Raw genomic sequence first — 15,677 nt, forward strand, 5'->3', positions numbered from 1 at the left:
GGAATATAAAGAATCATTCCTGTCTCAGCTGGAGGGAGGTGCTACCCCCAAGAGGACAGACTATCCAGAAGAGGACAGAACTACTCTCCACGGGACACTGGGGGACTACGTGTTCATCTTTCTCTCACTCTGCTCCAGACAACGAAGAGGAAGAAGGAAGGTGAAAAGGAAGAAAAGCAGGTATCACTGCTTAATTTCTCCTTGACAGAACATTGATGAGAAACGGATGATAGTGATAAGTGGTGGCTGGAACCCCAAGCAGTAGGTGCAAATCGGAGCCATTTACAGCCAGCACCAACTAAGTCTATGTTTGTCCCCCATTCTCCTCTTCTTTGCTCAGTTTTACAAGAACAACACTGAGTCTAGGGAGAGGGAAGCTGACAAGTGGCACTACCCCCTGCAGATAGAATTAAGAAGGCAGGCAGGTAGGGACTGAGGTCGGTAGGCCAAATGGGTCGATAGGCCAAATACAGGATGGGTGAGCCTTGGCTTAAGAGCAGTACATGTGAAAAGGATCTAGGAGTCTTGGTAGACCACAAACTTGACATGAGTCAACAGTGTGATGCAGCAGCTAAAAAAGCCAATGCAATTCTGAGCTGCATCAATAGGAGTATAGCATCTAGATCAAGGGAAGTAATAGGACCACTGTCTTTTGCTCTGGTCAGACCTCACCTGGAGTACTGTGTTCAGTTCTGGGCACCACAGTTCAAGAAGGATACTGACAAGCTGGAACGTGTCCAGAAGAGGGCAACCAAAATGGCCAAAGGCCTGGAAACAATGCCTTATGAGGAACGGCTTAGGGAGCTGGGTATGTTTAGCCTGGAGAAGAGAAGGTTAAGGGGTGATATGATAGCCACATATAAAAGGATGTCATATAGAGGAGGGAGAAAGGTTGTTTTCTGCTGCTCCAGAGAAGCGGACACGGAGCAATGGATTCAAACTACAAGAAAGAAGATTCCACCTAAACATTAGGAAGAACTCCCTGACAGTAAGAGCTGTTCGGCAGTGGAATTTGCTGCCAAGGAGTGTGGTGGAGTCTCCTTCTTTGGAGGTCTTTAAGCAGAAGCTTGACAGGCATATGTCAAGAATGCTTTGATGGTGTTTCCTGCTTGGCAGGGGGTTGGACTGGATGGCCTTTGTGGTCTCTTCCAACTCTATGATTCTATGACTTCCACTGCCTGGGGTAGCGAGGAGGACCCTTTCAAAATCTGGATCCTGCAGTGGCTGCAATCCCATTTACTTGGAAGAAAGTCCCATTCACATCAATAGGGTACATTTCTACATAAAAAAATATGGATAAGATTTTGCTGGAGGTCTGCAGGCCTAGGCACACTGACTGGAAGGCAAAGTCCATATTGAGCTCAATGGACAATCTGCATAAACATTCCCCCCCCCCCCCAGGCTCAGGCTATCAATATTTAACAATGTCCAAGCTGCCAGGTGTACGTGTCATGAAGATGCTCCCTGTTCTCTCCAAAAGGCAATGATAAGTGAGCAAGCCAGTGAGAACTCCTTGAGACAAATGGAACTGGCGGGGGTGTGTGTGTGGAGGGGTGGGTGGGAAGGCACTAAAATAGAAAGGCCAGCTGATACTTTTAGCACCTCTTTAGCAACAAGGGGTGCTTTGAGTGAAGAATTAAAGAAGAGAGCTTTTAGCACTCCAGTCACACAGTGTCATATCAATCCCTCCGATGCACAAGCAGTTTGCTTTTGAATGTGTTCTGACAACATGTGAGGCGATTGCTGGGAAGACCGATGCACCGGGAAAAATGGAGGGGGGGTGAGCATCTGAAAGGATGATCATATTTAACAAAAAAAAAAAAAACATGGGGGAGGAGAGAGAACAAGAAGGCTCTAGTAGAATTTTAATCCCCATAAATCCTTGGTACTTTTTTTTTAAGCACACCTTTTTATTGTGAAAGTTATTTTAGACATTGCTTACCGAAGATGACACCCCACAACACACATTTCAGGCTCTTGATATAATGCCCATGCACTGGGGAATTACTTACTTAACTTGCCTTTTATATATACAGTGGTACCTTGGGTTAAGAACTTACGTAATTCGATCTGGAGGTCCGTTCTTAACCTGAAATTGTACTTAACCTGAGGTACCACTTTAGGTAATGGGGCCTCCTGCTGCCGCCACCACACAATTTCTGTTCCCATCCTGAAGCAAAGTTCTTAACCCAAGGTACTATTTCTGGGTTAGCGGAGTCTGTAACCTGAAGCGTCTGTAACCTGAAGCATCTGTAAACCAAGGTACCACTGTCTATATAAAAGGGCCTATGTTCTGTAGATGTGATCAACGAGATATCATACACCTGAGCCATTTATTAACATCATTATTCCACGACGAAATAAGGGAAGGGAATAAATTGCAAAAAAAATTATTCCCAAGGTACCGAAGGCTTCACATAGATTTCCCCATCATTAATAAAGGGAAAATATCCACTGAAAAAAAAGATTTCATCACTTTGCCCTTCTTCTACCTTTATCTATCCAGTTAACTTTGCAATTTCAGGCAATTCCCAGTATTCAAAGCCCCGTCTTAACGTGCTTCTACTGAGATGTGTGCCTCAGTCAGTTCAGTGGTGCTCACTACTGGGGCTGTATAAGACTGCAGCTTCAGAACAACTGTTGGGATATTGACAGAACCGTGGAGCTATGATTTGGTGCCTGTCTCCACCAGGAAAGCTGCAATGCTGTTGGGTTGTTGTTGTTTTTTGCATGCAATGGGGGCGGCTTCACATACTGAGCAGGTCTGATTTGCTGGGGGCACTGCATGGGGCAGGTGGCAACCAGAAGCACTGCACTGTTTCCACATGGAAACCATATGGCAAGAAGCATTCAATGGCAGCCATAAGCAGTTAAACTCCGAAAAGAGTGTAGGTGATATGCTAGAGCTAGGAAGCACGCCATCAGGCTAGGGTGAGTACGGAATGCATGAGCTCATGAAGCCCAAATAATTTATGCCAAGTCCTGAAAGCCTGCTGTGAATATTTGTCACAGTTTGCGTTATTATAATTATGATTAATTTTATGTGGAATAGCAGGAAGGGGGAAAGTTGGCAGAGGGTCTGGCGAGTTCTGCTATTCCTACAAAACACTTTTTAGACAATGCTGCAGCTTTTTTTCATTTGCATCTTCTCAAGCTTAATAGTCTTTAATTTGGACCATTATACACTGTGTGGCATTGTCTAGCTCCACAGCCCCACCCCCAGAGCACACTTTGAATTCTGCTGTGTTTCGCTTCTTGGCAAGCACACTATGAAAGTGGGTTTTTGGAAAACACTCAAAGTATTTTTCTTTGCAAATGGGGCTTGGCGTGATTAATGGAGCAAGGAGGGGTTCTGCGGAGGTCAGCTGCACTCAGTGTTTGCACCTGCAACTCCCCTGAGAACTTGGGAGGAAGGTTTTAGAAGATATGAACGTGGATGGCAAGGGGCACGTTTTGTGTCTTCCAGAATCCTGTATGCTTAATATGCCAAGGCCGCTCAATGAAAACACACATTCTCCATTGCTACTTATCCTTAGCATTGCACGTAACTTGCAGTGTGTCTTTTACACTCTGTACCACTTAATTTTCAGTGGCGTAAATTTCTCACTTTTAAAATGAATTCTATCTGCAAGGGTAATCTTGCTCACCCCCCTGCAATGCATGAATCACAGCTTAAGAATCTGTGGCCAGTGGCCATCCAATGATTAGAGAGGAATTACCCAAGAAAGATATTACGCTTTTTTCTGTATGCCACAACAGCAGCTAGAATTGTATTAGCAAGGAACTGGAAAACTGAAGATATACCCACGGTGGATGACTGGCAGATGAAGCTGATAGAATTCATGGAACTGTCTGATCTGACTGGGAGACTCCGGGACCAGGAGAAGAATCAGTGGAAGAAGATTCCAAAAATGTGCATATCAGAATAAATTCACACTAGAATTATGAAGGTTGATGATATTTGTTTTAAGATTGCAGACTAGCTAAAATGAGATTTTTTTTTAATGTTTCTGAATTCCATGCAATACCTGGCTGGATTGCAAAATCCGCAGAAGTGTGAGTTTCAAAAGATGCACATGTTTCAGTTCATGTATAGTTTTCAGAAAGTGCACATTAAGTTGGCTCGCCTTTAAAATTGAACTGAACTGAATTTCTCTCCCTTCCTCAGCTGTGAAATATGGTCAAAGTCACTGCTCATTCTTGTCAGCCGAATGCACTCCATGTGAACAGGACCGAGTTGAAAAACAGAGCTCCTTATCTGCTAATGATAGCTTTCATTTGAGGGGAGTAAGTGCGCTTCTTCATATCTTCTGACAGTAAACTTTCATTTCCTTATTTTGGAGAGAATGTCACTCAATGTGACATTGAAGATGACAATTATTTCCCCATCAGATGACACAGTGGGGGTGAGGGGAGAAAGTGAGGAAGATGAATTCAGCTGTACACATATTCTCTTTCTACTCTCTTCATTGCAAGGGGAACACTGCAAGCTAAGTAGCTAAATAGCTCTGTTGAATAATACTGTTGTGACAGACAGGGCTAGGAAAGAACTGGGAGGCGGGGGATCACTTGCTGAGCAAGATGCATTCTAGTTAAATAATACCTCTATGTTCAGGTGCGGGTTATCTCTAATTGCCAGCAGCTGGGAGAAAGGGGGTGCCCTTCATGCCATGATTGAAGCTTCTGGTTAACTGCTACTGATGCTGTAGGAAGCAAAATCCTAGACTAGATGGAGCCATTGTCTGATATAGCAAGGCTCTGTTCATGTTCTTACGTAGAACCAAAGAAAGCACCCTATAAATTTTCATAAACACACATGCAGGTGATGGAGAACCGTTCTGCTTGGAACTGATCTTATTGGCTGCTCCCAGAATAAATGCATGGATCCAAATTAACTTATCCTTCTGATTTGCCTACATCCAACTCTTGTGATGCATTTCTTGGATTAAAAAAATGTACCAAACTATTCAACTATTAGGGGGGGAAAACTATGTTTAGAATTGCATGCATGGACCAACAAACCATGGGTTTGTTGTTTTGTATCTGGGGGTTTTGTGCTACATGTTGGAATAGTGGGTGATAGGTCGGGATGGGGGGTTTAGTGAGAATGGGATTCTCCACCCTTGTTCTAAAGCTTTAACCAAACAAAGTCCTATAAGCTGCAATTTTTGGAGTTTTCAAATTCCACATAAACCCTTCAATCCTTTCTCACGGGGAGCTAATTTACAGCTGGGTGACCAGTTGTTTGGAAATATCATTTTCCAAAACCTGAAAATAGAGATGTCTGAAGAAGAAACCTTATTAATTGATTCAGAATGAATGGCTTTGGGTCATCTTTAATGTGTGCAAGCACTGAGTCTCTCTCCTCACCCCCACCCCAAGATATTACATCAAGGCAAATGCCCAGTCCATCTTTCACTCTAACTGCAGTTGTGGCAAGTCTCTTTGCACCTTCAGGAAAATTGGTGAATTATTGTTAGGTAAAGAGGAATTATTGTTCTGAAATCAGAAGGCTGGTCACACTGCCAAGGTTTGCTACAAGACACCACCCTTTTCATTCAAAGTATGTCTGCATCACAGCTTCCTAGAAATCCAGTAAGGGCACAGGGAGGGTCCATTCAGAAAGAAAAATGGACACTTCCTTCTGCTTTGTCTGCTAAAAAAAAAAACACTATGTAGCTAATACTGAGGCTGATCATCTTTGGTGATGTGTACTTCAGTGCATTTTTTTAAAATACTTGGTTAATGCAGAATTCTGATTGGTTTCAAAAACATTTTCAAAATCTCTAGATGCTGGAGCCCACTGCAGCAACATGTAGTCTTACAATGAAAGACCCATACCATACTGGGCCTTCCCAATCAAAGACCTAATCAGTAATGTGCACTTATACTTTTATCTGAAAAAGGTTCCTTCTCTGACAAACATGGGGCATAACAACCATCTCAGAATCTTGTTTTGGTTTGAGGATAAGCATGACTACCTAATTTGACACTCACTTCTTGTAACCTTCTCAAGAGAATAGGTGTCTCTCCAAGCTCAGATTTTGGATCTCCTTATGAGCCTTAACAGATGAATTTCTTCTATAATAATTATTATAGAAGAAATTCATCTGTTAAGGCTCATAAGGAGATCTTATTATTATTATTATTATTATTATTATTATTATTATTATTATTATTTATTATCTATACCCCGCCCATCTGGCTGGGTTTCCCCAGCCACTCTGGGCGGCTTCCAAACAGAAACATTAAAATACACTAATTTGTTGTGGCGCTCATCTCACTTCCAGGCTGAGGGAGCCGGTGTTTGTCCACAGACAGCTTTCCAGGTCATGTGGCCAGCATGACTAAACCGCTTCTGGTGCAATGGGACACCACGATGAGTGCCAGAGCACATGGAAACGCCGTTTACCTTTCCGTCACAGCAGTACCTATTCATCTACTTGCACTGGTATGCTTTTGAACTGCTAGGTTGGCTGGAGCTGGGACCGAGCAACGGGAGCTCACCCCATTGTGGGAATTCAAATCACCGACCTTCTGATCTTCAAGCCCAAGAGGCTCAGTGGTTTAGACCACAGTGCCACCCGCATTCCATTATTAAGCTATAGAAAAGGGGAGGTCTCATTGATAATGGTGTGGTCTTCACAGAATGATTTTTTTGGTCTTTGATGATTTGCATCAAAATCCTAATCACATCTATTCAGAAATAAGCCTATAGAATTCAGTGGAGCTTACTCCCAGGTACCGGTAAAAAAAGTTGCAATTGAATTGTACTCATTAATTGCTTCCTCGTTCAGGCAACCTCTATTAAAACAACAACAAATAACTAAAAAGATTTAAGCAAGGGAAATTAGACTTTGTTATCCTCTAAGAAGAACATAAAAAAACCAGAACAATAAACTGCAAAAATATTCTTAGTTTGGGGCTTATTATACAGCTTCAGGTTCTTCCATGTCTTGTAGGGTGGCATTAACTATCTAGAGAAAGTTTGATTTTGCATTGCTAGGAGTTATCTGAGACCCAAGAGATTGGTATATTGTTTGTAAAGGGAAAACAGATTACTCTTAGACCTACTTATTGCCCAAACACAGCTTGAATTTCCTTGTTGGAGAGTGTTTTTGAACAATGGAGCCAATTCAAATAAGAAGTAACTTTGTTAGAAGGGGATCTCAACATTGTATTGACCTCAAATTAGAAAGGAGCAATAACTCTGTAAGAAACAAATGCTGTGCCTGCAACCTATTTTCAGTAAATAAGACTAGAAAGATATTTGGCACATCTGCAATGTTGATTGAAGAAGCTACTTGCTTCGCCCAACTTGCCACAATACATTGTTTCACAAATATTTTCTTTTAACTTCACCCAATTGGTCCCAGACAATTGTTGATTCCAGCATTCAATCAATAACCAATTCTGACCATTTACTAGTGACAGGCACTATGCAGATTTATGGACAACCAATCTCCAGCAGAATGAACACTATGCTATGGAGGAGGGGGTAGTGGTAAATGCAGAAATGAAGGTATATCATTCATATGGTAGCCAAAGAATTCAATAACCCTTTGAAACTAGAATGCATTCTTACATTGGTAAGAAACATAAAGTGATGACGAAATGAATCATACTACAAATTCAGAAACCGTAATTCTAAATGGTTGACAGGTTCAAAATATCAACTGGCCAGGTAGGAACACAACATCAGTAACAACACATGAGACCAACATATCAATACAACATCGAGGACATCCATAAGGACTTTATCGAATTCTGTGCACAATTATACCCCCAGGGGTGCACATATTTTGTTGGCTAGCCTTGAAACCTGCCAAAAAAAATTGTTTGCCAGAACCTTACACTGGAAGGCCAGAGTCTTGTACCTGACAGCATGCAGAACTTTCAGAGCAAGGATATGAAATTGACAGCTGTCTTTTTCCCTATCTCAAAGTTTAGGAGATGGCAGGGGATTATATTTGCTGCACTTAGCTTTGAATGCGCTCTCTCAATTGCAGCATCTTCCTGAACATGGAGCTGGGAAGTGGACCTAACTACTGCTTTCTCTTCCTCTGTGGTCCACTCTGATTTGCAGGTATGAGTGGGGTAGGGATTTGGTGGGCAGCAGCAACTTGTGCACTGGGCAATGGCTATGCAGTAATGGAACTGGGAATGGACAGGCTGGGAAGGGAGGAGGAGGAGGGGGGAGGGGGAGGAGACTATAGCTCCAAATCAGTGTATTTAGGTTCTCCTAAATGGGACCTTCAGCAGGATTCCAAGTGTGAGGTTCATTTTCAGACTACTGTATATGCCACAGACTGACTCATAGAAACAGACATTCATACTTACCTGGATAGGATCTGGATTCAGTCTTTGCAAAAAAAGCAGCAATTTCTAAATCAAGAAATAACAGAAAACGAAATCAAACAAATAATTACTAAGCTAAAAATAATAATTAATCATACAGCCCAAAGCCTACAAGACTTTTTCGAAGCCAAGATCTACATCCAATATAAGGCCTTTTGGCTATTACCTAAGATTATTTTTCAACAGTATACATAACCCTGTGATACATCTGATCAAACTACACAAAGTGGGTTGTATCCAATAAAGTTGTTCTGCTTGCACAAGGATTTCTGCTTGCACACTGGAACGTATTCTCTCTTTCCTCTCCCCGCACTCCATGACCCCCTCCCCAATCTTCTCCAGAGGGTTGGGGGAACTCACAAAGCAGATTTGGCATGTTGTGGGGGGTGGAGAGTGGGGAGACGTTGATTTTCTTGCATGAATAAGGCAACTTTGTCAGATACAACTCACAGTAATAAGTTACAGCAGAATCCTAACAACCATGTTTACTCAGAAGAAATTGAATTCAGTGCAGCTTACTTCTAAATAAGTGGCTTTAGGACTGCAGCCAAACCAATAAAATACCCCATGTCTCTGGAATTGCATTGATTCTTTATTAAAACACATTTCTAAGATTTCCAGTGCGGCTTTTTCCAATTGTCTAGGTTCGCTGATATTCTCTGAAGTTAGGATACACCAGATTGTATTTGTACCACATAGAAAGCTCACCGATTTGGTTTTCAGGCTTTCGCATGTGATTAATGATATAAATGTAACCAAATCCCCTATGATCATTCTGTCATTAGATGCTCAAAAGGCCTTTGACAAATTGGGATTAATGAATTACCCCACTCCAAAAAATGGATATAGGACCAACATTTCTGCAAGCAATTACTCAAGTACACCAACCATCAATGACTACTGTGCATACAGTTTTAAATTGTACATCCTACTAAACAAGGGCTGTCTGATTTCCCATCTTTTATTTGCATCCATCGTCAGGCCTTTGCATGACCAATCCAGGTTAGCTTATTTATTATTCCAGTATTTCTATGTAAACAAATCCCAGACAAAGAATTCAACTTGTTAGAAGAACATGGAGCAGTTCAACTGGGTTGAATAATACTGTAAATATTGGGTAGTATTCAGTGCTAGCCTTACTCAGAGTAGACCCATGGGTTAATTAATTTCAGTGAGTCTACTCAGCGTAGGACTTGGTCGAATACAATCTGTTGTGCCTAACTGTATACAATATTTGCAATAAGAATATATGCCTGTTGCAAGTGAAAATGATTGCACTTCCCAATGCGGGTTCTCTATCATAGAGAGCACGATTTGTGGTGGGAGCTAGCAAACCACTCCTGAGTCAAAGGTGGGGGCATGAGTGGCCACCGTCCGATTGGTCCTGGGCTGTTGTTGGGGAAATTAGTATGTTGCGAGTGGTAAGTCCAACCCCTGGGGTATAAAATGCTAAATGCTTGGTTTCTCTTTCTCTTTGGCTGCGTTTCGGATCCCCACCCTCCCTCCGCTGTTTTTAGGCCTCTGTGTTGACGTTGTTGTGCCTCTCAAGGGGTTGTCTGTATTCAGGGGCCTGGTAGGAATTTTTTCCATTTGGCTGATTGGCTGGTGCCATCTGTTTTTTTGCCTACGGCATAGCAAATAGTCGCAACTTGTAACGTTGGCGGTTAGGCATTGGTTATTTTGGTTGTATTAAGGGGTCTTATTGATTCTGCTGGCTCCAAGTTAATGCCTGCGTGGTGGGGGAAATCCCGGTCAGGAATACAGGGGCTCTATGCACTGTCCGTAACCCCAGGTCGGGGGCCAGGACTGCGTATTGAGCCCCTGGGAGCCTGAAGGGAGAGGGGAGAGTTCATGCACCCGGGTCCCCATCTCTCCCTATAGGATTTCCCCATGTTGACAAGGCAAGTTATTATTTCTGTCCTTAGGTGACAGTTGAGAACCAATGCCTACACAACCACTCACATGTTTTGTATTCAATAAAAGTTGTGGCCAAATTCATGCCAAAAACCATTAAACAAAAATTCTGTCTATGCAGTGAGTTATTTGAGGGGTGGTTTTGGGGACCTCCACAAGCAAATGCAACTTCATTTCCCAGACATTCTCAATTGCAACACCATTATCACTGGAGTGGGGTGGGGGGCTAAATGTCAAAAACAGATTTTAAAAAAAATACAATGCACAGTGATGTCAAGAGAGGAGAAATGGGAATATCTAACTCAAACATAAAATGATAAGGAGCCCTACCAGATGAAACCAAAGCCCTAGCCTCCCTTGCATCTTGTTTCCCATAGTGGCCAATCACATCCCTCTAGGACAGGCACCCCCAAACTCGGCCCTCCACCTGTTTTGGGACTACAATTCCCATAATCCCTGACCACTGGTTCTGTTAGCTAGGGATGATGGGAGTTGTAGTCCCAAAACAGCTGGAGGGGTGAGTTTGGGGGTGCCTGTCCTAGAGGCATGTACCTCTCTTATTCTTATTGCAGTTTAAGATGCTGTAATGTTGTGATTCTCTGCTACAGACCAGCTTAGCCAGGTGCCTTAGATCTGAGTCTAATGCACTAGAAAAATTATCTTGGGTAACTATAAACAAGGAAATCAAACACACACAAAAACCCAATCATTTTGCCAAATTTTGCCAAACCTGCCTGGACAGAAATTATAATCCTGAAAAAGAGGACATGTCCTGGAAAAAGAGGACATATGACAACCCAAACTATGTGATTTGTTAAAAAGTGCTGTCAAATAAAGAAGAGCGGGGGGAACACCGTAATGATTGGGGGGGGGAGCAAGTTCATTGCACAGTGTCATGTGCCAGTTAACGTGATTTTATTAGAAATTCATTCCACATTTCCTCGATTGCTGTTACTGAAACAAATAAAAAAGAGATGAAGTGGCTTCAATCTCATGCATTAACTTTAATGAAAGCAACATTCACTCCCAGAGACCAGCTCATTGGAGTGAAGAATAAAAATCTGTAGCTAGAGGGAGCCTGCTAACCTAGCCTCTCTCTTTTTTCTTCCTCCAAAGAAAGAAATCTTTCTCGTCTCCCTTCATGCTCCTGCAGTCTAGCTGCTCTAGTGCTGTTCTAATTTTTTCTTTAAATCCTCTCTTCATTGTGGCTTCAGAACAGCCAGATTCAAGCACGCAGTATATTTCAAGCATGGATGTGCATATACACTTTTAGGTGAGATGGCCATGTGTCCTCTTTCACCAGTCCATGTTTTAAAGATGAACAAACTTAAGAAGGGGAAGCAGGAGAGGAATTTAAGTGGTCCATCAACAGTTTACCATGTTTCTAACTGATTGGGGTCACCTGGTTACAGTTTCCCCCAGTATGGTTAGACTTCCTGTATTTCCATTTAAAACACAGTACTGTAGTGATTTCTACATATGTGAAAGGGAATGTAAATTGGGCAGTTAATGTGCATAATGACCAGCCATTGTGCACATTCCCTGGGCTTCATGTGTGCACATTTCCCGATTACTATACACAATCACCCACAGGCTTTGGGAAATGTCCAGATATTGGCTGCATTGTAAACATTTTCTGGCCATTATACATGATCTCCAACAGGCCTTGGAGAATTTGCATACCTTGATGGAAGTTTGTGCACTCTCTGGGCAATATGAACATCCTTCAGTCGGTATGCAGAATCTCTAAGAAGATGTGGGCCACGTAAGATTAGGCAGTGGGCCAGAAGCATCCAGGTGTGAATGTGTGCCTACAGATTGCACACTTCTGAATAAGAGGCAGAAAAAGGTATACTTCTTGGAGACTATGGATTCTGACTAGAGAATTCACATATTATGTCCTGTTGAACACCGCAAATCAGCCGGCCATGGAGCCAAGGGACAGTCATCCAGTAGTAATTTCTGGAACTGACCCCATCAATGGGAATGAAACCACTCTAAAACTCTCAACTCCTTTGGAGAGCACAAGAAAATGGTTACAATTAAAGAATGTGTGTGTGTGTGTGTGTTGCTACTGTTTCAACTGCAATGAGTTTCTTCTGCTTTTAACTTCCATATTGAGAAGTAAATGAAGAAAGAAAGGCTCTAAAATATGGAATTGAACACATACCTATGCAATATATATTTATCTGTATATTTGGCAGGGGTTTTTTTATTCCCTTTTCTCATATTTCTTTTGGTCCCTTTTGCAGTTTTGTTGTTTCTTGTTACAGCATCACTATATGGCATATTGGGTTTTCTTTCCAACTTAGATATTGGAAAAATTTAATAAAATCCATGCTTTTTTAAAAAAGAAAAAGAGGGAGGGAGAAAGATAACAATAAAGGAACACTGATAGCCACACAACAATGTTTGGGCCATGGCATAATGAAACATTTATGTGTGTTTCATATAAATCCCACTTTTTCCTCCCCAAAAAGCTTGGAGTAATTTTCACGTGGCTTTTTCACCAGGTCACAGCATTTTGAATGGTGTGGAGAAAGTAGACAGATAGCTTGTGGGTTTTTCTCTCTCCCACCCTCCTTCTCCCTCTTCCACAAAACTAGCATTCAGGGTCACCCATGAAAGTGATTGACAGTAGATTCAAGACCGTCAAATGAATGTAGTTATTTGTGCAACACTTAATTATAGAGCTGATTGCTGTAGCGTGTGCAATGATGGCAAGGGGCCCAGAAAAAAAAATATGTAGAGTATTCCTACTCACAGGTATCACCCATGAAAGCTACCAAGAAATTCTGTACTTCATAGGCAGCAAATACCTGAATACAAGTTGCTGGGAATCATTTATTTAACATTATTTAATCGTGTTTTTGTTTTTTAAAAAAGTCTTCTAAGCAGTTTACATAAAACACTATAAAATGTTTCTTAAAAACACAGGTAAAATGAGATAATAAGAACGAGTTGACCTAAAATGTATCAAAACATAATTAAAATCAGCAGTTGTTGTTTTGTTTTTTTAAAAAACCAATACCTGGTAAATCAAATTTACCTGTTCAAATTACATGTCTGGCTAAGGTTTGCCTAAACAAAAGTATTTTTAGCAGACAACTGCCTAATATCAATGGGAAGGATTTTCCAGAGAGTAGGAAATCAGCTAGACTGATAAAGAAAAAAAATGTTTTATACGTGTTTTACACGCGGTATAACACAGTGACACCAGATGGCGCTGTGGAGTTCCGTTTTTGCCAATGCGATTTGTCATTATAAAGGTTACAACACATTTTTCCTGAAATGTTCTTTTGGTGTGTCTTTAGATCCAACCTAGGTGCTGCCACACTAAAGGAGTGATTCCTTGTGAGCACAAAACAAACATTATATATGGCACTTGAAGGGCTCCTGGCTTCATGCTCTGCATGTAGACACCCAGGAGGTTTCTGGAGTTTGCACTTGCCCAAGGATTAGAACGAGCAAAGCAGGGTTCCTCCTCCCCTTTACTTTCCCTGCACCATTCCCACTACTACTTTGAAGAACAGGACAAAATCACGGAGCTCATGTGGAGAACATTCTGTTGTGCAAGGAGAAATCCTTGCTGGAAAGTAAATTCGCTGTAGCTCTACATTGCATATAACACTGACTAACCAGCGTTGAAACCAGATTACTGCACTGGAATAATCTTTTTCCCCCCCTTATTCTGAAAATGGAAGGGCTTATGTTCTCATGCCCAGAGCGCGGAGAGCTGGCTGTTTAACAGGATGTGCTCTTGCAGCAAAGGTGGGCAACCTGTGGGCCTCCAAGATGTTGTAGGAAGAAGCATTCTGGATTTTGAAGGGATCAAAACCTACCTCCTTACAACAGGGGCTTGGGGAACTGCGGCTGTGTTTCGAGAGCCTTTTAGATCACCCACTGTTTGAGAATGCTGGTGATGTGTCATTCCAGACATCAATAATGTAAAAAACCCCAGGTCACAGCATGGGGAAAAGGCATTCAGCTCAGCTGCTGACCTTCGGCAACCTTCTTTAATCCCATGTGAGAGTGACAATACAGTGAAGGGGGGGGAAGCTTCATTTTAGAATGGTGGTTACATGGCAAGGTTGCTATCTGACAAAGGTGCAAGGGGAGGACTGGTTCTTGGTGGTTGTGGGGACCCCAGACTTTTCAGAGCAGCTGAAGTATTTGTACTGTTGGATGCATACCTGACTTGAACCATCTCCCTGCCACCCTGATGGGATTCTATGTGGGGGATGCTGGCCCAGCACATAGTGTACTGTCAAGAAGAGAATTTGCTACTTCAACATGGGTTGGAGTCAACTGAGCAACCCTGAAGAGAGCGATTTGTTTGTGACAGAGGTTTTGCTTGCCGACAAGCTTTTGCTGTTGTTTAATCAGCCAGTCCCTTTAATGATTATTTGCATTGCTTTTAAAAAAACACACCACAAAATGGAATTTTTAATTACAGGTAATGAAGAAGAAACCCATGAAGACTGAAACACAGAAAATGATAAATAAAACCCACCCCTCCCGCTTTGAAGAAGAAAACCCAACAATGGTTGCCTATTTCAAAGCAATGAAATCAAGTGGAGAAACCATTTATAAGCATTTTATAAAAGCATTACAATCAAGGAAATGTAGCAAACATATAAAAGCAATGATGCACACCAAAGCATGTTAAACGAGCACACCTACCGATGATCCTTACAGAGCATTTACCGGTAAGCCCAGAAACTAATCGGCAGCCAGTGCACTCAGGCTAGGATTTTTGTGAGCAACCTGGACACCCAATTCTGCACCAGCTGGAGTTTCTAGAACTTATTCAGAGGCAGCCCTATGTATAACGTGTTGCAGCAATCTAACCTAGAGGTTACCAGGGCACATAGACAACAGAAGTTAGGCTACCCCTGTCCAGATACGGGTGCAGCTGGGCCAACCAGCCGAGGCTGAGGGAAGGCACTCCATGCAAGCGAGGCCACCTGAGCCTCAAGTAACAGCAAAGGGTCAAGAAGGACCGCCAAGCTTACATACCTGCTCCTCCAGGTTATGTTGAGGATAGATCAGGCATCCCCAAACTGCGGCCCTCCAGATGTTTTGGCCCACAACTCCCATGATCCCTAGCTAACAGGACCAGTGGTCGGGAAATTGTAGTCCAAAACATCTGGAGGGCCGAAGTTTGGGGATGCCTGGGATAGATCCAGCATGGAGTGGGTGGTTTGTGGGTATATCACCAGGTTCTGCCCATGTCTTGAGCCCCTGTGTGGGCTAGGTGACTGGAGTACCTTCAACGACCTTCCGATTACATGGACTTTTTCGGAGAACAGGTCCTGGTGCAGTGGACTCACAACTGCACATTGTGAGCACCAAACTCAGCAGAGAAATAACGCGGAAGCTAGCTGTGGAGGTTTTGAAGCATA

At 42.4% G+C, this 15,677-nt stretch overlaps 1 protein-coding gene across 27 annotated transcripts in view; it reads right to left on the bottom strand.

The window, feature by feature from the left end:
* NRXN1 (neurexin 1) overlaps positions 1-15,677 on the bottom strand; it is a 947,796-nt gene that overhangs the window by 741,205 nt on the left and 190,914 nt on the right. For 16 of the 27 annotated variants that reach the window (XM_060273115.1, XM_060273098.1, XM_060273116.1 and 13 more), the window contains one exon: positions 8,341-8,385. The exons of the other annotated variants lie outside the window; for them this stretch is intronic. In XM_060273115.1, coding sequence (XP_060129098.1) covers positions 8,341-8,385 — 45 coding nt within the window. The remainder of the gene's footprint in view (positions 1-8,340; positions 8,386-15,677) is intronic. 27 annotated transcript variants of the gene reach the window in all.

This window comes from Zootoca vivipara, chromosome 3 (assembly GCF_963506605.1).
Source record: "Zootoca vivipara chromosome 3, rZooViv1.1, whole genome shotgun sequence".
Lineage (NCBI taxonomy): Eukaryota > Metazoa > Chordata > Lepidosauria > Squamata > Lacertidae > Zootoca > Zootoca vivipara.